General features: G+C 47.8%; 1 protein-coding gene across 2 annotated transcripts in view; it reads right to left on the bottom strand.

Moving 5' to 3' along the window:
* The window catches only part of SOX18 (SRY-box transcription factor 18), a 229234-nt gene extending 208255 nt beyond the window's left edge, over window positions 1-20979 (bottom strand). The window contains exons 1-2 of one of the 2 annotated variants that reach the window (XR_010067518.1): window positions 20205-20979; window positions 12403-15452 (exon numbers count right to left, since the gene is read on the bottom strand). Coding sequence is in view for 1 of the 2 variants with exons in the window: in XM_063296891.1 (XP_063152961.1) it covers window positions 14581-15452; window positions 20205-20691 (1359 nt within the window). In the remaining variant the exon portion in view is untranslated. Of the gene's footprint in view, window positions 1-11022; window positions 15453-20204 lie in introns of those variants that run through there. The other variant, XM_063296891.1, reaches the window with a different exon arrangement.
* Window positions 20980-21903: the final 924 nt, after the last annotated feature.

A 21903-nucleotide genomic window follows, 5' to 3' on the forward strand; every position in this document is an offset into this window, starting at 1 on the left:
ATGCAGTGTGTTTACACCCTTGAATTTTCTCTGAGACTTCAAGACTATTCCTATACAGGTATCCCCTAATATTATCCCCACAACAACCCTGTTAGGTAGGATTGCTGGCTGAGTGCATACTAGGAAGCGGTCCAGCCTGACAGATTCCTGCCTGCCCCATGATGCTTCCAACCTACAAAATGCGAGAGGGGAGTCAGGTAAAGATTAGGAATGGAAATTAGCAGCGTCTGTGCATCCTTTTAAAAGTGCATTGTGGGGATCAGAATTTGTTTTAATTCCAGCTACCATGTCTGGACTGCAAAACTGAAACGACCGCTAGAGGGCAGCGAAGCGATCTCTTCTGGACTTTCCCTTCAGCTAGAGTAAAGGGTTTTGATTGCTGAATTCTTATTGGACTTAATGTTATTGCAGATTGTTTTAGCTAACTGGTATATTGATGGCTTTTGTACATGTCTCTGGGTTCTTTGGGGAGGAAGAGCATAGAAATAGTAGTATCCCATCTTTCCCTGCTATGTGGAGCTGAGTCAAGTCTCTACTAATACAGAAATTTCTCAAAAGAAATACTCGAACTTTTCTTCTGGACTCTGGCAGGAAAGCGAAGAGTTAATTCCTCTGTCTTCACTCCATTAATGTCAGACTGGCCCCTTCTCTCCCCCCCCCCCATTGCAGTTTGCATCTTTAAACCCTGCACCTCAATTGGCAAAAATAGCTTGAGTCACATAATAAAGAGCAGATGGTGCGGTGGAGTTTGGCAGAGATGGCACCCCAAGTTTGCTGGCCACTTTGATGGTGGATCAGGGCCTTGCCTGGACTTAATAGCCTTGGCGGGATTGGCTGCTGGCAACCTCAGGGAAGCAGGCACCCACAATCCCAAGAGATTCTATTAGAATAATTGAATCTCCTCATTGAATCCAGCCCACACGTATGTGCGTGAGTGTATTTTATTTTCAGCCCCAGCTAAATAGCTGGGAGGTCCTCATCAATAGGGAAGTGTGGATTTCATGGAAAACCGCCCTTGCCAGATGCCAGAGTAATGGACCCATAATTGACACGAGGAAGGGGAGGAGAAGAAGGTCTTCTGCTTGGGGAAGGCTAATGAAAAGTCTTCCTTTTTCCAGCAATTCCAAGGAGAAAAAAAATGTGAAGGCCACTTTTCCACAGCTAAAAGAATACAGCATTTCAGCAAGCAAGCAAGATCACTTCTGCCCAACTCCTTAAGGATGCATGACAAAGCCAGGTAGAACAAAGGAAATCAGAGGTGGACGGTGGCTTCTCTGGATAATGACTCACGCATGAATCAGCGGTCAATATTTGGACACTTTTATACCGCCATTGATTCCATTTCCCAATCCCTCAAAAGCCGCTTGACACCTTGTGGTCATTTTTGTTGCTGCCGGCCTCGAAAAGTTTAGAACAGCCGAACCCATCTGTTCTTTGTTCCAGTTGTCCAACAGAAGAGCCCAGAGAACTACATGGCATGAATGCCCTCATTGGTATTTTTAGTTCATGTTGCTTAATGATTTCCTATTAAAACATGAAGGTTGTTGATTATAAATTGTTTATAAGTATCAACCCTTCAAGGTAGTCAGGCCTGGTCTGGAAACAGGCACAACAGGGATTCCAGGAATGTTCTTTATTGCAGTAAGAAAGGATAACCAAATCTTGAATGCCTGTCCAAGTTTCTCTTTGTCCTGTCTTATACCAAACAAAATCAAGGTGGAGTTATTTTGAGGTTCTTTCTCATACTTTTCTCTATCTTAGGACTATGCAATCTTTTCTCAAAGTCCCCCCTTAATGGTGTTCTTATACTTTCCCCAAGGTCAGCTCTACCTTTTTTACAGCAGTATTGCTCAACCTCAGCAACTTTAAGACATGTGGACTCCCAGAATTTCCCAGCCAGCATGTCTGGACTTCAACTCCCAGAATTCCTCAGCCAGCATGCATGGATGGTGGTGGACAATGGGTAGTTTTCCATGGAGTGGAAAGGCCACCTACTTTTTGCTTGCATAAATCAGTACTCTCTGATGTATTCCCGAGCACTAGCAGTTAAAGCCGCCTTTCCTAGCATAGTATCCTCCAGAATTTCAAGAGCTGGGATCCAACACTTTTGAGCGCACCAGATTAAGAGCAAAAACATCTCAGATCATTGAGATGGAGATGGCCAAGCTCATGTCTGAATTCCTTGGGTGAGGATGAAAAGATTTCTGCCTTGCAGTGTCTCCTTTCTTTTGATAGAACTTCAGATGAACCAAAATATCGAACAGGTTCATAAAGGCCAGACATATTTAGAAATAAGGAGAAGGGTACTTTAGAGCACATGTTCAGCCCAGGAATATCATTTCAGTACCAAAAGTGGTTTTGCAGTGTTTTTTTTTCTTTTACTAAACCACCATTCTTGGTTGTCCCCCTTCCCTGAGCGTTTTTCATTTCAGCCTCTAACGAAGTCTCCTTCATTTTTTTCATTTCATGTAGCTACTTTAGATAAACTATAGGGAAACAGAAATCCTTGCTCATCCAATAGAAATCACCCCGAGATCTGCCATTAGATCTGGCCTACTTTCTGCTCAGTCTGTAGACAGCAGATATTAGTTAGTCATAAGTGGTTCGGAAAGAGGTGTGAAACTTGTAGCAAAAGTGAACATTACTTGAAGATAGGGAGGTACCTTCATCAAGCATAAATGAGTAGGTGTCAGCCCCACCAGGTAGACCAGACCAGGAAATCATCTCCACAGGAAGGCTGATACTACATTTATTGAGATGGGCTACAACAGCAGAATCTTGCAAGCCTGATTGTGCTGTCCTTCCTCCCCTTCTTATACTCCAGTGAATCAGGGGGTGTCTGCCTGAGCCTCTTCTGAATGTGGAGTCCTTGGTGCTCTCTGAGCCTTGTCGTTTTCTTGCAGTCATTTCATTGCCAGGCTCAGCAACATCTTCAGTTCTTCAGTTCTGAGAGCAAGGCCCACTCCCTCTTCGCACTGAAGATGTTGCCTAGTCTGGCAGTGAAACGTCTGCAAGAAAACAACCAGGCTCAGAGAGCTCCAAGGACTCCACAGTTCAACCCTGAGCTACAAATATTCGCTTCAATTGGTACCTCTTCTGAATGTTATCTTGTTGCTCCAGACTCAAAAAATGCTTCAGTCCCTTCCTCCTAGGGAATGGTTCCTGTATATCCATGTCAAGGTCTCTACAGTAGGGCTGCACACTGTTTTGAAAATAATTCAGGAATGTGCTTCAGAGCATGCAAAAGTGCAAACGTAGTGACTCTTGAAAGCCACTGCACCTTTTTCAGGGATCGTCCAGCTATCCTCTCCAATTATTTGACATGGCTGCTTTCAAGGGTTGGAGACTGGTGCTCCTTTTGTGTCCCCACATGCTCCGGGGTGCCTTTTTGGAATCAAATCCACTGCACAGCTCCCATGATGAGATCATGCCATGAGCCCCAGAGTGGAGAATGAAATTATTTTAGCAAGTGGAAATGTCAGCTTCCACACAAAAGCTACACAGGAGCAGAACATCCTGTTCTCTAGGCAAACAGGAAGTGCTGCTCTTCCAGCTTGACATGGCATCCTTTATAGGTTAACCAAACCCAGAAGGGAACTACCAATCTCCCTCTGGGGGCCAATCAAACTGATTGGGCTGATTATCGAGGGCACTAGGATAATATTCTGGAATATTTCATTCTTTTCAGAACTCTGAACTGCCATGGTGGACTCCTGCTGCAATGAACATGAGAACCTAACCACGATAATAAGCTTGGATATATCTAAAACACTCGCTGACTTTGATTTTTCTAAAAAAAAAAAATCTTCCAGGGACGTTGTTTTCGACTTCTGGGCCAGTCCAATGCTTTGTCGGCTTCCTGGTCTGTGCAACTGGATAGTGGTAACTGCGAAGTTAGAATTTGCAGCCTGGAGTCGGCAGCCTGCAATCACAACACAATAAAAAACACAACACAAAAATAGATTCCCAATCGCCTTCCAATGGAACCATGCATATCTTTGCCTATACTTTACCTTCTTCAAGGTGATAGAAGCCCACAGTCCTTACATAGTTTTCCAGGAGGAAAACACAAGTATTTTCACCTTATATTTCATTTTATTTCAGTTTTGTAATCTATCCATGCCTCAGCCCTGGAGGGCTGTAGAAGGCGAATTAGTGATTCTGGCTGGCTGGGGAATTCTGGGAGTTGACGTCCACACATCTTAAAGTTGCCAAGTTCGAAAAATGCTGGGCAAAACCAAACAGTTCATCAATCTTTGGCTCATGGGGAGCCCTAAGCAAGATGATGGTGATGCTGATTTAATTTATAACCTTCCCCAAGTTCAGTCTGGACAAACAAGGCAACTGAAGGCACCTTCTCCATCTCTATGAGGCATGAGAAGTCCAGGTATGGACAGGGGATTCCCTTCAGGGATTTGGTGCTTAACAGATGGCCCTCAATGGTGGCTCCTGGTGCCAACTTTGGATAAGAGGAAGAACCGACATTTGACGTGTTCATCTCTGGGACCAGCACTTAAAAGGTTCAGGAAATGAAAGGGTGGGAAAGGTCCTTTTCTGTCTGTAACTTCAGAGAGATGTTTCCAGTTGGAATAGACCATTCATGGATGAGTATCATAATGTGGAATAAAGCCGTTTCCTATGCTTGTTGATTTGAGCCCATGGGCAGTCTTTGCCCTAAAAGCTCCAGTGTTAGAAATGGGGCCCTATTTCTTGGTTATTCAGTTATTTATGGATTATTCAGCAAATCTCAGATGAGCAAACCATAGCTTAGATCAAAACTAGGACCCGGTCACTGGCAGTGTTCACACAACACACTTGACCTGGATTGCTCAGTAGTGGTGGCTGCTTAGTGCAATATGTGAAACTTGGTTAGTGTTAACCTTGGTGGTTCCTTTTCTGGCTTAGCCTGATTTGGGAACACAGCCTGTTTAGGGTTGTGCAAATCTAGAAAGTTAAGTGAGTTGTACGAAAGCAGCCCCTCCTTTTCTCAAGCTGATTAAAACCAGTGAGCTTTTTTCTACAGTATAATTGTGGGCTCCCTGAATCTCTGGATTTAGTCAGTTCCAAGATCAGCATTTGGAGCCATCATCAACTCCCTCTGATTTGCTCTGTTTCTTCCATGCATGTTGGGTGGATTAGTGGTTTGTGAAAACTGGTTAATTGCTCTGGTTGTGCACAAAGTCCCCAAGTCTTATGTCTCTGCTAAGTATTTTTGCAGGAGCCTTGCATCCTAAATCTCAAACATATTGAAAGCACAGGGCTACATGTAAACAGCAGCAACGATTGCGGTTCGAATCCGCGTGACGGGGTGAGCTCCCGTTGCTAGTCCCAGCTCCTGCCAACCTAGCAGTTCGAAAACATGCAAATGTGAGTAGATTAATAGGTACCGCTTTGGCGAGCAGGTAACGGCGCTCCGTGTAGTCATGCTGGCCACATGACCATGGAAGTGTCTACAGACAAACGCCGGCTCTTCGGCTTTGAAACGGAGATAAGCACCGCCCCCTAGAGTTGGACACGACTGGACTTAATGTCAAGGGAAACCTTTACCTTTACCTAATTAATTATAGGTTTGAGCTTTTGCCCAGCAATAATAAAAAAGGACTTCATCCTTACAAAGGATTAACCTAACCACTTTGACTTGTCTCAAATATGCCTCCACATCAGATACGTTTGCACTTCACTATCAATATCATTAATAATTTTTCAAAAGTGAGTTGCACTTTTTTATGGTTCTTGCTTTTCTGAGTCGCAATATCTTCTGCATCTGGAGTAATCTAACTGTTTGGGCTGATGTCTTCCTGGACACAGTTTCTAAGAGATGCATCGCTGGATCAAAGCTGGGATCAAAGCACCACTTCATAGCATTGAATCGAGAGGGCTACCCTCTTCTAAACACCAGATTGTAATGGTCCCTCCACTTGGAGCTGGAGGTTAGAAGTGTTTTTGTGCACATGTGATCCATGCATTAAGCCACTGGTGTGCTGGAGCCGGCCTGCGCCGGTTCGCAAGACCCGATTGTTAAATTCTCTAGAATTTTGTGAGCTGGGTGAGAGCAGAGATCAGCCATTAAGCCTAGTGTGCTGATCAGCTGTTCTGCAGCTAGCGATGTGTTGGCCACAATGGAGCCAGCAGAGACCATCCTTAAACATTTACCAGCACACCTACATTAAGCCCATTTTTCAGTGCATTTTAAAGACTGTTGAAGGAATCCTTGCATTTCATCCTGTGTTTGTCAGACCTACCTTGAATGTCTTATGTCCAGTTCAGGTCTCCATGTTTTAAAAAGGATTTAGAGCAGTGTTTTTTCAAACCTGGCCATGTTAAGATGTGTGAACCAACTCCCACTTAACGACTTCCTCCAAAAGGGTTGTAAAATCGGGTCAGATTTGCTTAACGACCGCTTTGCTCAGCAACTGAAACTCCGGTCCCAGTTGTGGTCATTAAGTGAGGATTACCTGTAATCAACATCATCCACAATTACTTGGTCCTTTTCCCTCCCTCTTTTTATATTGGCATCTTCAGCCTCCATCAACACTAATATGATAGTATATAAACAGGGCTTGTTTGATCACAGGACAATTCCTAGGAAAAAAAAAAGAACAAGAGGTTTTACAAAGGCTGTGCCGACTTCAGCAAAACTTCTTTGTGGAACTTCACGGAACTCTGCACCGTCCCCAAGGATGCCTTGGCTAGCATGATCAATGTCTCCCTGCTCCAAGGTAATTTAGGCCCATGATAAAGGTGGTTGGAATATAAACCACAGTTAAGATATCACACAGTTCCTAGTGGTTGAAAGAGCATAGGAGAAACCTACTGAATGAAACCACACATGCATCATCAAAGCTTCTTCCTGTTTCCCCTAGTGGCCAACGAAAAAAGCACCCAAACATGAGATTGTCACAGTAGCACCTGCTATTCAGTGGCGTGACTTCCTCTGCAAAGAAAGGTTTTCTGGATATTATCTAGCCTCTAATCATTAACCGCCTTATTCTCCATGAATACGTCTAGTCCCCACTGGAAGCCACCTAAGCTAATGGCTGAGATGAGGCTCATGTGTGAGTCAGGAAAATCCTGGTTTAAATTCCACTACTAACATCTAAGGGCTAGCTGTTCCGTCCTGGAGAATTTCCAGGCCTGTGGAATAGGGCGGGGACAATAAAGTCCTTCCTGACCAACTTGCAAGAGTGACCAGGTTAAGAAGCCATATTCTGCACCTTACCTTGGAATGATCTCACATTGTTCAATGAAAGGCTGGCCATGAGGACCACTCAGAAGTAGGCTCCTGGGCCCAATTCAAAGGGCTGGTTTGAATTGATTGAATTGAACCTGCCCATACTATACAAGATGGATTATGGGCACCCACCCCTTCTGCTGAGATCAAATTAATTGCAGGACTGCCTCTCCATGAGGGCATCTACCCATCCTACCAGGTCAGCTAGGGTGGGTGTACTCCAGGTCCCTTCCCCTACATGTTGCCATCTGGTGGGCCTTTGGAGATGTGCCTTTTCTGTGGCTGCCCCAACCCTTTGGAATAGGCTCCCTGCTGAGATTTGGAGGACCCCCTTCTGTTGGCCTTCTGGAGGACTGAGAAGACCTGGCTGTTTGCCCAGGCTCTCGGCTAGAATGGAAGTGATTTCAGCACATGCAAGAGTATGCAGAGTTTATGGGATGCTGCAGTGCTATCGTTGGGATATAAGGTGTTGTTCTGGGGTTTGGTTGGTTCTATTTATTCTGTGGAGCCCTTGGTGATCTCTGAGCTTGGTTGTTGGCTTGCAGACGTTTCATGACCCAACTAGGTAGCATCATCATCAGTTCAACCCTGAGCTACAGCAATTCTCTTCCATTGGATCTATTTATTCTCTTTGTACTGAATGTCGTTGGGAGCCCTGTAGGATTATCATGTATAAGATAGGCAGCCGTATACATTTCTAAACAAAATTAAAGAAGTAAATAAATAAATCAGGGATAAGGACCTGGAGAATGGCACAGGGGCATCTCGGGGACAGGGCAAAAAAGTCAAGATGTCACCTGCATCCTCATGCATGTCAAAAAGGGGAGGGTTTCAATCACATGGAGGCAGGCGCATCTTGGTTTTTTATAACCCTCCCTATAGAAGCCTGTCGTGAAAGAATATAAACCTGGCTTTAGGAAGGGAACAATGACCTGTTCAAGAAGGAGATAGCCCAGTCTGGAGAAAGTAGAAGATGTGAGAAGGAAACTCACACTTTGATTTTGTTCGGTGTAAGATGGGGTAGAGAGAGACCCCGTCAGGCATCACTCTGTTTTTCTACCCTACCATAATAAATATCTCTGCTGCTTCTGTTTCTTGACCTTGCCAACACTAAAGGCTGGCATCCCTGGATTAGCAGTTTCCTGAGGCCGGGCTACCCCCACCTTTTTACCCCCTGGCAAACAGGTAAAAACCATCTTTTTCCTGACAGCATTTAGGGGGGTGTTTTAAAGAGGATTGCCTTCAACTCTTCCAGGTTTTAATACTGATGGATTGTATGGATGTTTCTAAGGAAATCATTGTAGGCCGCCTCGGGTCACTATGGCTATTAAGTGGGATAAATCAGTGAAATAAATAACACGGAGTTTATGGGGAGGTGCTGGCTAATGGTGCCACGCTAACTGAATAGGCAGTAGCTAAGCCTAGTTGGGCAGATCGGTGTACTCCCCTAAGTCCTGTAGTTGGGAAAAAAAGAAATATATATATACAGATAGATAGATATAGATATATAGCTATGCAGACTGAAAACGTGCCAAGGGGTCCTTTAAGACTCTGAAGTTCTTGCTTTCTGGAAGCCAACTATCATCAAAACTTCCTTTCCCTCTAGGGCAGTGTTTTTCAACCTTGCCTACTTTAAGAGGCGTGGACTTCAACTCCCAGAATTCCCCAGCCAGCATGGCTGGCTGGGGAATTCTGGGAGCTGAAGTCCACGCCTCTTAAAGTTGCCAAGGTCGAGAAACACTGCTCTAGGGCACTGCTTGGCCGCAAGACACAGATGCACAAAGGCCCCGAAAATGGCCAACAGCCATGAAGGCCTATCCCTGCATCCGGGATGAGGGGGCAGGGCTTCCAATGCAGAGGGTGTGGCTTCCCGGCAAACCGGAGAGGTAGGGTCCCTGTCCGAGGAGGAAGCCAGCTAATGGGTTTCTGCTCAATGAAATGACTCCTGGGCTTCCTCTGAGATTGGAGCAGCCCAGCTCCCTTCCTGTTGGTGGCCGAAAGGGGAAAAGGGCCGCCGTGCCTGGGCTTGAGTTTCTCCTTTATAGTTCAGGAAATGATCGCATAGCCATAACCTGAAAAATAAGTCAAGGGGTCCATTCTGCCCCCTTCCCTCCCTGCCCCCCCAAGTTCATCCTTCCAGATTTGCTTCTGGGGAGTATAAAGTCATTGGGACATTTCCTTCCCATGGCCATATGCGCAGCCGTACACAGGATGTTTCCCATCTTTTTCCAAGGTTGGGGTGGGAGAGCAGTAACTCCAGTCCTTTTGGCACGCGTTGAGTGTCCCAAAAGCCAGACCTCCTGTTTAATGAGTGATGTCACTTTTCCCTTTGGTTTCCCTTTATTTCTTCCTTTTTTGTTATTACACTTATTTCAAACGCCTCCCCTGGCCTTGTTATCATGCTGGATGTGTCAACAACTGCAAAGCCAAGTTTGTCACTCTAGCTTGTAGTGGAAATCCAAGTAAATGTTTTTAAAAGCATTTCAAAGCGTGGTTCCTTTGTTTTGGGTTTGGTTGAAATAATAATAATAGTTTAAAAAAAAACCCAAAAAGGGAGTGAAAACTTAATCCTTTATGCCAATCATTTTCATTAAAAAAAAAATCTTCTGTTCTCAAAGGTAGTTTCTTCCCTCACAATAAGAAAAAGCATTCATTAAAAATGAAGACCTTCCTTGACAAGAAGAAATCTGTTCTAAATCACCATTATCATTCAATGAACAGATGCCACCAGCATTTTCCTGCAGTGGACGGAAAATTCCCTATTCAGATACTCAAAAGACATGTATAGGAATTTTTACCAAATGAAGCTTGATTAATTGGGTTAAATATTGAAAGAAGAAAGAAAGAAAGAAAGAAAGAAAGAAAGAAAGAAAGAAAGAGAGGGAGGGAGGGAGGGAGGGAGGGAGGGAGGGAGGGAGGCAGGCAGAGAGGGAGGGAGAATGTTTTCAATGTTCTACCAGCCAACAAAGAATCTACTTTTTGGCTCTGAAGCAGATATTTTAGTTAGCGCGCTCTGCTAAAAAAATTAAATTAAAAGAATCTGCAACAAAAAGGGTCATTTTTCCCCTGAAAATTAATGCAAATTGTTTTGCCAAAGGAAAGAAAAAGATCATAGCGATCTGTCTTGGGGGACATTCTACAACTTCACAAGCTCTCCTGCACAACTGAGTTCCTATTCTGATGACATTGTGTTCCTGGGGCTGAAGTTAAGTGTCTTATTCTGGAAGGTATTTTGGTAAATTACACGGAGGACTGATTGTTTCTTTTTTAAATCCTGCATTTGTAAACTGGATGTAAACCAGATTTATATTTATAAGAAGAAACTTTTGATCTTTCAAGAAACCCCCCGTATTATTATACTTCATTAATGATAATTAATAGCGATGCATTATTACCAGGGAAATTACAGGGAGTTTTACAAAAGGCAGTCTTGATTTAGAAAGTCAGACTTTCTGCAGCCCCAAACTTAAAATTAAACACAGGTACAAGCATACTGTTGCGATGGTGAGGACGCATTTGGCTTAAACTCAAGTTCCTTGACGTCATCCGAGTTTCTGTGTCGCATTAAAAAAAAAAACACAACATGCATGCAAGCAACCATATTTGTAACCCAACCCAATTGATCTATAAAGCCTTTGATATGTTTCCCCCCTTTCCTGCAGACCCCCCAGGCGCTGCAGAACCTCTCCAGTGGCAGACTCCCTCCCCATCTGAGAAAGCCCAGGGAAGTCGAAGCATTGCACAGAACAGCCGGCGGTTGCGTTAAACCAAAAAACCACACACAGACATGCTGAGAAAAGAATACCACGGTGTTTTATTCGAGGTCGGCGTTTTTCCACGCCAAGAACAGATCGTTTCTCCAAGCAAAGGCGTCAAAACCATGCTGCGCCGAACATCAGCCTGTCAAGATCGCCGGGGTTGAAATGCCAGCCTTTTTGTATCTTTGAGAGCATCGCTTAGCGGGAGATGTTCCCATGAAGCCAACGCAGAGACTAAACCCGGATCAGCTGCCAGCAAAAAATCTGGAAACACTTGGGGGCAAGTGATTTGGGGGAGAAACATGTGTTCACATAACAAGCGCATGGGAGTCGAGCAATTAGGAAAAGATGTTTTAATAATTAACCAGCCGGCAAACACACACCCAGTGAGATGCTCCCTTACATGTGTCTCTGCAATGCTGTAGGTGTACAAGTGGATCTGCTCAAAACCCTCGCTGGAAATCTCTAGTGGCAGCAGCAAAAATGCTCCCCACGCTTTTCCGCGAACCCCAAACTCCAGAGGAGTTATTATTCCCTGCAGCTTCAAAGCTGCTCTCCTCTTCCTATTTGTTCTTCATCTGGTATTTGCTACATAGATGCTTTTCAACACTGTGGCTATCCTTTCATTTATTACGAAAGAGAGAAAGAGAAGACGTAGTATAAAATGCCGGAACAAATTAAATATTATTTATAGATAGATATAAAAAAAAGCTTAGTAAAAAATATAGATTTGTCCAAACAAAAGAGAATGCTCTTGATAGGGTGGAAAATATGTGGCAGGGGGCACCCCAAAATCATCCTGGTCCCTTAACAATATTGAAAAAGGATTGTTCTGGATTTTAACACTGGAGCGTTCGTTTTGGATTGAGCCTTTATGGATTTAAGACTGAAAATTTCAGTTTTCACGCGTGGCAGTCTTTGGCTAAAGTACAAACACGGGGTTACGTTTCCACCCTGAACAACACCTTTATCCTGTAGGGAGGTTCATAGAGGTGTGTGTGCTTCACACACAGAATGCCCTACCTTCACTCCCTGGCACACCCAGCTCACACTTTCCAGGGAAAACAGTGTCGGAAGGCTGAGATCTACGGTCAGCTGGACAAGATACATCTGCCTGGCTTGAAAGTAGGGTTTAAAGCATCAGCTCCAGATGCGTAAGCCACATATGTGCCTGGCAATTAGCCAAAGGCACAAATCCACGTGGCTGAAACTTTGCAGGCTCACAGGCTTGTCCTGAGCCTACCCAGCCGATTTCATTCAAGTGGGGTTTTAAGTGATGAGTAACCCAAACCTGTGGGATCAATTCTAGACCTGTTTAGAATTGCACCCGAGGGATTAGAGAGCAAGACAATGAGAAACCACTTCACAGGGATTAAAATAGGTAGATTTCCTGCCCGTGGCAGAGGGCTGGACTACATGGGTCCCTTTTGGCTCCATAATTCTATGATTCTACAGACTGACCGTCAAACAAATGGGCATGATCCAGGGATCCTCTGTGAAACGTACCACCTTTCCTTAAGACTTTTCTAACACTTCCCCTTCCGCATATCTTACAACATTTTAACCACATCAAGCCACTTTCTCGTCATTCTTCCGTCCTCTTCGATACCCAGCTTTATGGAACATCTCAACTATTAATGCTCCCTTGCAGGAAATCATGCACTGCTTTCCAGCAAGTGCAGGGCAGGCCTAACTTTCCCGGCAAGCGTAACCCAGAGCTCTGAAGTGCCGTGTTTGCAAACCGCTGCACTGACTTCACCAGCTGCCCAACCCCGTGGATATTGTTCAGACCCAAGTACCACCATTTCATATCCACACGTTTTATTTAATGTGTCTTTGGGGCAAGCTGGGCAGGTGGTTATCTCACTTGAGACACCACAGTTAAAACCCTTGAAAACAAACCTTTTTCAATTATGACAGTAGAACAGTGTTTCTCAACCTGGTCAACTTGAAGATGTGTGGACTTCAACTCCCAGAATTCCCCAGCCAGCCATGAGAGTTGAAGTCCACACGTCTTCAAGTTGACCAGGTTGAGAAACACTGCAGTAGATGGACTGGAGCAGTTGATGGGGAAGGCAACCAAGTACAGGATTCATTTCCTATGAGAGAGAAAGGAATTCAAAAGGCACTGCTTGCTCTAATACGGAATGGTGTAAATGAAGATGGTCAATAGGTACCTGCCTGGATTACTTCCCCACATTACCTGCAAAAATTCAGGAACAAGTGCCCCCCTCCAATATTCCAGCACCTTATAAATGCATTTTCCTTCTGCTTTGAATCATCTCCTTGTGCTACACAGCAATACAGTATATCGGTTCTTCAGCCTTATTTGTTTTTTTTTTAAAAGGAAGCAATGCAGTTAATGAGATAATCTAAAATACTGCAGGGTTCACAGATAAGGGGAGAGGTTTGCGGGGAGCCTGGTGCACAGAGGAAAATTTCCCCACCTTGTGTTAATTCACAAGTTATGCAAAAAGAGCAGGCAGCAGCTAGGCTGAGTGAGCCCTACTGAGGAATATTTTCCTTCTGCCTTTGCTGTAAATGTGGAGAGCAGGAGACCAAAGGGCTGATTCACACATTACAGGACAGGAAGTTTGGCTTGTCATCCATTACGGGTGGTCCTCGCTTAATGACCACGAGACCAGAATTTTGGTTGCTAAGCGTGGCGGTCATTAAGCAAATCTGACCCAATTTTACAACCTTTTTTGTGGTGATTGTTAAGCGAATCACCATGGGCATTAAGTGAACCATGTGGTCATTAAGCGAATCACACAGTTTCCCACTGATTTTGCTTGCCAGAAGCCAGCCAGGACTGTCAAAAACGGCGATCATGGAACCGCAGGATGCTGCGACGGTCATAAATGCAAACTGGCTGCCAAGCGCCCAGATCATGACCATGTGACCACAGGGACACTGCAATGGTCGTAAGTGTGAGGACCGGTCGTAAGTCAGTTTTTTCAGCACGGCTGTAAGTCTGAACCATCACTAAACGAATGGGTTTAAGTGAGGACTACCTGTATCTTATGGGAAGGAGATGGTGTGTCACCCCCAGCACCTGAACAATACATGTCTCTCTAAAGGCACTGGCCACATCGATCCTTGTGTCTTCTAAACTGATACTTAAAGGTCTCCGTGGAAGTTCTGCAATGTGCGAAAAGGCCCTTCCTCAGCTCCTTCTAGAATTGTGGGTCGTTTTCTGGGCAAGGTTTGTTTCAAACTTCTCGTAGAAGCTTTGCTCAACTCCTCCGCAGCCAGCTGGGCCCCTGGCTCCTTCGTGGCCAAAGGCACGACACCCACGCAGAGAGTGTCCACCCAGCTGCTCCTACCTGGAGCAAAAGCTGAGCGTCTGTGCGCCCTGCTTTTTATCCAGCCCGTTCCTACAGATACGTCTGTGCCCCAGGCTCATCGCCAATTAAAGCTAGGTTCACCGTCACAGCTTCGCCCAAAGAACCCCGGGAACCAGGACGGGGACCCTGTTGACAAGTCTGCGGGCACTCCCCTCCCCTCGGATTTCCCAGGCTCCTTGAGAAGAGGAGGTGACCGCTGAGCCAGCGCGCAGACGTGCCCCGGACCTCTCCCTTAGGTGAACCTTTACCCAGTAATACAGGTGCTGTAGTAAACAGCACTACTTGCATCGGATAAGGCTGATATCAAGCTGCTGTCCTCACAGGAGAGGCTCCGCGGAGTCACTTTGGACACAGAAACATAAGTAAACCCCGCGGGATCGGGACGAGTCCTGCTCATATTCAAATACTGGTCAAACTCGTTGCGGTCCACTTCTGTCCACAGCTCGCTGGCACTCAAGGGCTCCACGCCGTCCAGCTGGTGGGACTCGGGAGGCGGGGACAGCTGGCCCAGGTGAGCCGACAGCCCGCTGGCGGCGCCGGCACAGATCTGGTGGTAGAACATCCCAGGCGGATGGGGAGTCCTCATGGCTTCGGCCAGTTGGGAGGGCGGGTTCGGGGGGTACCCCATTGCCACGTTCCGCCCCAGGTTTTTTTCTGGGGAAAACTCCATCTGGGGAGGAGGAGGGTGGTGGTGGTACCCCCGAAAGGACATCACGTTGCAGTCGTCCTGCATGTGCGGAGGGAAAAAGGCAGGTTCCGCCTGCTCCAAGACATCCAGAGGAGACATCTCGGGGGTCGGCAGGCCGTAGTTCTCCACGTCCGACCCCATCGGGCGCAGTTCTCGGAAGTGGTTGAGCGGGGGCGGCTGGGAGTGACCCGAGTGGCCGATGCTGCCGCCGGTGCTGCGGTGGCCCATCCCGAAGCTCTCGCCGCAGGGCTGGGGCAGGTTGTGAAGAAGGATGCCCGGCTCCATCCTTTTGATCTTCTTGGCTTGCTTCTTTCTCCGGGGACGGTACTTATAATTGGGGTGATCCTGCAGGTGCTGGATCCTCAGCCGCTCGGCTTCTTCCACAAAGGGGCGCTTGTCACTGGCGCTCAGGGCTTTCCACGCCTGGCCTGGGGAGTCCAGAAATAAAAGAGAGGGCGTGAAGATGCAGCTGCCCCACTGGTCGCCCAACGGTTCAAGGATCTAGCAGAGAAACTGGCATGGGCACTCGTAGGCGACCGGGGCGTGCAAAGATCCTGACACATATGTTCAATGCATTCACATAAACCACTTTGGGAAGTGGTGTAAAAGAGTAAGTCTTAGCAGGGGCAGGCAGAGGGGTGGGGGTCTAAAAAGTCATGATGGTGGCTGCAACCCTGGGGTGGGGGGATGCCCTGTTCTTTTTTTACGTGCATCACAATTGCAGTGCATGTAAAAGACGGGAAGGGCTTCAATAGTGCAGTTGTGGCCACCATCTTGACTTTTTGGACCACCCTCCCCTCCGCAGGCATCCCCGAATCCTGAGAGATTAATGGCGGAAGGTTAGGGAGCCAGTTTTTGTCCCTCCCTGGTTGGATCCATCTCTTTCTCTCTACATATCACACAGATCATGCGCAGAGGAGTCGTGGCACCCTGATTCCCACTGAGTCAAGCCGTCATGCCAAGTTTTGTAAACAATAGAGCAACAAAAGTCACAATGTCGCTTTACAAACGGGGGTGGTGGGGAGGGCACTTCGGAAGCTAGGTAGTTCCCTCTTCCTGGTAAACATCTTGAGATGTTTTTTCTGGACCGTGGTCTGGTTCTAACCAGATGCACGGAGTTATTTGTGACCCATGAACATCTCCAGGAACATCTCTTTGACTTTAAGGTACCATAATGTTTTGAGACATGTTCACAATTCCTAAGAACACTTGCTCTACTTTGAATTTAGGTGTGGAGATGTCTAAGCATAACGGGGGTGGTGGTGGATGCCTGGCCGCTGAGTCTTATTAGTACTACCTGCTGCGGAAGGTAGACAAGAAAAGTATTTTTGAAATGAGGAGGGAGAAAAAATAGCAAAAACATGCTCAACGTTATGTGAGAGCACCAATGAGATTCTCACACACCCTCCCATACTCCAATAGATCTTGAAAAGAAGGTGGCTGTCCAGCTTAACACAGTCTTCTCCAAACTGGTGCCCTCAAGAGGGTCTGGATTGACAATTCCCAGTATTCCCAACAACCCTGAAGGGTGGGAATTTTCAGCGTAACCACCTCAACACATCTTGAAGGCACCGGCTTGTGGAAGATCCGGAACGAAGAGGCAATAAATTGATCAGAAGTGGACCTCATATGGGTACAGGAGAGGGACACTGCATGAATGCCAGATCCGAGAGAGCCTTAAGAAGACTTCAGTATCACAAAATAGTAAGCAAACTTCTGGAGTTTGGAACCACAGTCCTCAAACTGGATGTTAAGGAACGTGAGAGAGGCTGAAAGAGACGGGAAATATAAAAACTAATCTAGCCTTCTCCAACTTGTTGTCCCTCAAATGGCATCTCACCATCTCTGGAGAAGCACCCAAAACCTCCTCTAATCTGATGCAGAGCACTGAAGAAGTTGTGGGCTTGGTCACTAACAAGCTTAGGTTCATACCAGCTTTTGTCAACTACAATCTGGTTCTAATTACTTGTGACCCATGAACACCTCCAACTACATCTCTCTGTCTTTAAGATACCACAATATTTTGAGACATGTTCACAATTCCTAAGAGCACTTGCTCTATCTTGAATTTAGGTGCGGAGATGTCTCCTAAAAGACCAGCTGCCACTTTTTTCTCCCATAAGTATGCATAAAGAGAGGCAAAAAAACTGGTGCCCTCATTCCATCACCTCAAGTGTTGCATAAAAAAATACTTCATGGTTCTTTCACACAACCATTACTGGTGAAGTCAGAGTGTTAGCGGATTCTGGAACGGGCAACTGATTTTTTGAAGGTGCACAACTTCCAAATTGTGACTCACTACATCAAAGGGCAAGTTGTTTAGGGAACATTTTCCAGAAACAGCAAGCTGCAATTTGGACATTTTTCAAACCATGTAAGTGAGCCAAGTTCCACTTCAAAGAAAAAAATAAAAGGTACTCTAAAGCAAGTTAATTTCACTACAACCCCTTCAAGCACTGAAAGAACGAGAAATGGCTTTGAGACAACAAACACTGGAGCATAACAAGATTTTTTTTAAAAAGCTCTTAAATCACTTTCCATATTGCCTTGGTTTATGCCTAAAGCCAAATATGTTGCCTACAGTGGCCAAACTGTAGATCCAGTTTAGAAATGGCACTTTCCCACAATCGGTCCCATCATGGGAGTGAAGAAGAGGGGTAAAAAGTGGGTAAGATTATTCACGGTGCAGAGAATGGCGGTAGGGAATGTGGGTGCCCCGGATTGTCCCATAAAGCTGAATAACGGGAGATCCCAGGGTTATAGCAAGGATCTGCTCTTCACAATGGGCATGGTTCAACTGTGAAACTCAGGGCCACAAGATAAACTAACAGCCAAGGATGGGGAAAATTCCAGGAGGATCAAGCTATCAATATGGTAGATCATCTTTCTATGATCTCCTGCAATATCAGAGGCACCCTGAGAGCAGGAAGGGAAAAGTAGATTTAAAAAATGCAATGACCCCATTTGCTTTGAGAAAGTCATTTTCTGGGACTGGCGGAAAAATCCCCCCCTGCTTTTGTTTGAAGGACAAAGGTGCAGGTGTGCTCCACGTGGATTTGTTCAAGATTGGGGAAACTATACCCAATACAGAATGGGACATGTAAATAGATAAATAATAGAGTTGCTGGGAGTCGGGCAGCATATACATATTATTATTATTAGTAGTAATATTATTAAAATGGGACTACACTGAATTGTCTTGATCAATAGAGTATTCCAGTGCTGTTTTAACTTGCTGGCTGTGTTTTCACAATACGCTCACCCTGGCCAGTGAAAGACCTCTTCGCTGTGTTTGCACTACATATGAAACTGTAATCAAACTAAACAAAAATAAATAAACTTGCCGACTTAACCCCACCACCCATTTCCACCCGGTGGCTTAGTGTGTTACATGGAACCAGCCCGCTTGGTTAGTTTATGATCCAACGTGCTGTGTGAACCTGGGGTGTGGGTTCAGTCAGTACCTGGGTTAAGAGTGTTGTGTGAACACAGCAACTGCATTGCGTCCAGATATAGAGTGCCCTTGAACACCAAAGCAAGGCTTTGATAAACACCATTTCTCCCTTGAGACGTGCAACTTAACCGTTTGCTAATTTATTAAGCATCAAATATTTGACCGCCCAGAGTCCCCTTTTTGGGAGAGACGGGCGGTGATAGAAATTTGAAAAACAAACAAACAAACAAATTTGCCAGCTGTTTCCAGATGTGCTAGTTCATAAGGGTTGGAAATCGCCTTAGCGGTCATCTAGTCACCCCAAGCAAAGCAGTTAAAACTCAAAATACTTGCAAGAGTGGGAATCAGGAGTGATTTAGTGTGGAAAAGAAGGATGAACTCAGCCCTGGGCAACTTCTGCAGGATTCAGCACATGCTCAGGAGTACCTTTTCTCTTAATCCTAAGTGCCTATCTGCCCTAAGTTTTTTGTCCGGTGGATTTTGGAATTACAGTAAAAAAATAAAATATAATAGATCTCATAGGTCAGAAATCTCTTCCGTCCTGTCTCAGCTGATTCTCTAGATCATTATAAAGACGCGAAACATTCCTGAAGAGAGCCCAGCTAGACTCAGGATAATTAAGATAAAACCCTAGGATGTAATTGTGCTGCACGTACACCCCAATCTTGTCCTGCTTGCATAAAATTCCTCTGTCTGTTAATTAGGAATACCGGGTTAACACCACATGGCAGAGGGTTGGCCTAGATGATCTTTGTGTTTATTTCCAACTGTACAATTCTGTGATTCTCTGCATGCACTTAAAGGGTGGCAGAAATCAACCCAAAACGTCTCCTTGGTCTCTATGGCAGTGTTTCTCAACCTGGGCAACTTCGAGCTGTGTGGACTTCAACTCCCAGAATTCCCCTATGCTGGCTGGGGAATTCTGGGAGTTGAAGTCCACACAGCTCGAAGTTGCCCAGGTTGAGAAACCCTGCTAGGGTAACCAAGGGGTAGCCAGCCTGTTCAATCTTCATTCTCAACCTACCTCATCGGAGCACCTGGACCACCATGCTGGGTGAGAGTGAGGGGAGTTGTTATCCTGCACATTGCAAGGTCACCTAGTTGGGGACGGATGCCGCGAGGTGCTGCGGCCCCTCCCTGGGACATCCAGACAGAAAGAAACCCCACATCTGGATAGAACAGCAATCCTGCTTCCAGATGCAAAAGTTCACCAGGGCACCCTCTGGACAGGATTCAGTTCCCCTCTTTAGGCCCCCCTTCTTCTCTTCTGCCTACAATCAATCATCATTCCATAAGCCCCTCTCTCTTTTCAGTTTGTTTTGGACTAAGGTCCCCCCCCACCCCCGAAGAAAAAATTCCTGCAGCCAGCTTTGCGGTTCCCCTAAGCATGCTAACACATCCCTCTATTCTCCTGACCCCAGCCAATGTGGTCAGCCTGCCGCGTGAGCCCAGCCAGCTGTGGTTTCTCAGATACAGCGTGGCTCAGAAGACCATAACTCCCTCCTCCAGGATGGGCCGCGGAGTCACCTACACTCCACGGCCGTCTTTGACAGCGCGTGGCAGCCCCGCATCGCCTCTGCGTTCCTCCCCCCCCAGGGCTGCGTCTCGTGGCGAGGAGTTCCGCCGCGCCTGGCCCGGAAGATGTCAGCCGGCTCCGCGAATGGAGGGCAGGGGGGAGCTGGGGGGAGCGGGAAGAGGGGTGGGAAGAGGGGCCCGCCCGCCTTACCCAGCATCTTGCTCAGCACCGCGTTGTGCAGGTCCGGGTTCTGCTGCGCCAGCCGCTTCCTCTCGTCCTTGGCCCACACCATGAAGGCGTTCATGGGCCGCCGGATGCGCGAATCCTCGCCGCCGCTCTTGCCCTCGGCGCGCCCCGAGACGGCGCTGAAGCCATAGCCGGCGGCGTCCGGGCTGGGAGCAGGGCTGGGCGCCGTCGAGCCCAAGAGCGCGCCGCCGGGCTCCGCCGCCGCCGCCGCCGGGGCGCCTGGGCAAAATCCGAAGCCCGGGTCGGGGCTGGGCGTGCGGCTGGCGGCGAGCTCGAGGCCCCGGCTCTGCGGCGGGTAGGCGCGCCCCGGATCAGGCGCGGCGGGCGCTGCGGCGGCTGCTGCGGCGGGCGGCGGCGGCGGCGGGGCTGCTGCCGCGACGGCTCCCCATGAAAAGTCGCCTCGGGGTGGGGGAATCTCCTCTGCACAGAAATTAGGCGCAGATATATTCATTCCAGCTGGACGGAGCTCTGGGGGTCAAGCACGACGCCGAGCGAGACGCGGAACCGGCAGCGGCGGCAGCCAACGGCGAGCGGCGGGCGGGCGCCCTTCCCTGGCGGCGGAGAATCGAGGAGCCGAGGCGGGAGCCCGACCCCGAGGCGCGCGGGAGCAGCGGGCGGCGCGGCGGAGGCGGGCGGGCGGGCGGGCGGGCGCGGGCGCAGGGGCGGCGCGGGCCGAGGCTCGGGGGCGCTTCTCGAGGCGGGGGCGGCTCTCTCGGCCGGCCGAAGGAGGACCCGTGGGTTGGAAAGATGCGCTCCGCGGAGGGGCCACATTATAAAGGCTTCGGGCGGCGGGGGGCGGGGGAGGAGGGACCGTCGGGGCGGCCAAACTGGCGAGGAGGGAGGAGAAACCGAGCGGGGGGGTGTGGTGGTGGTCCGGGACTGGAAAACCGACCTCGCGCTCCGCTCCGTTTCCTTTTGTTTTTTTCCAAGGAAATGGGCGGGCGGGGGGGCGGGGGTGTGAAACGGACTCTCTTCCCCCCCCCCCCCCGCGTTGGCTGCTGTGGCGGCGGCAGCAGCGCCCCCAAACTGCTTGCAACAAGCGCGAGGGGGAGCGGGGGGGAGCAGCCTCCAAGGCCGTGGGGCCGCAAACTCGGGACAGCTACTTGGGTGCTGGGTGCTTGCTGGGTGTTGGGGGGGAGCAAATATTTTTCCTTCCCTTCCTCCCTCCCTCCCCCAAATTTATTAGAAAGGTTTGAGTCCCCCTTCTTGCCAGCCGCGCCGTTTTCTTCTGCTGAAAGCTAAAATAGCGACCCGAACTTTTTCAGCGCCTGCGGCGGAGTTGCTGGGAACCTTTTTTTTGAAAGGCGAGGTTTGCGCTGGGCGTTGGGTTGGATTCGGAGCCCCTTAGCGAGAAAGGGAAGGGAAGGGAACTGGGAGGGGGAGAGGAGGGACGGGTCTCAGTTTGCAAACGGGGGACGATTTGAAAAAGCCTCGCGCGCGGGAGGTTTAGCGCGCGGCAGATCGGTGGAATTCATTGCCACGAGATGGTGATGACGAGGAACTTGGATTGGCTTCCAGAGGGGGCTGGAATACTCATGGAGGGCTCTTAGTCCTGAAGACTCAACATTTCCTCCAGGTTGGGGGCAGCCTGCCTCGAAATGCCCCTTGCAGGGAAAGTGGGTGGGAGAAAACCGGTTTCCATCCTCTGCCTGTGAGTCCCGCA

Source organism: Candoia aspera, chromosome 3 (genome assembly GCF_035149785.1).
Source record: "Candoia aspera isolate rCanAsp1 chromosome 3, rCanAsp1.hap2, whole genome shotgun sequence".
NCBI lineage: Eukaryota > Metazoa > Chordata > Lepidosauria > Squamata > Boidae > Candoia > Candoia aspera.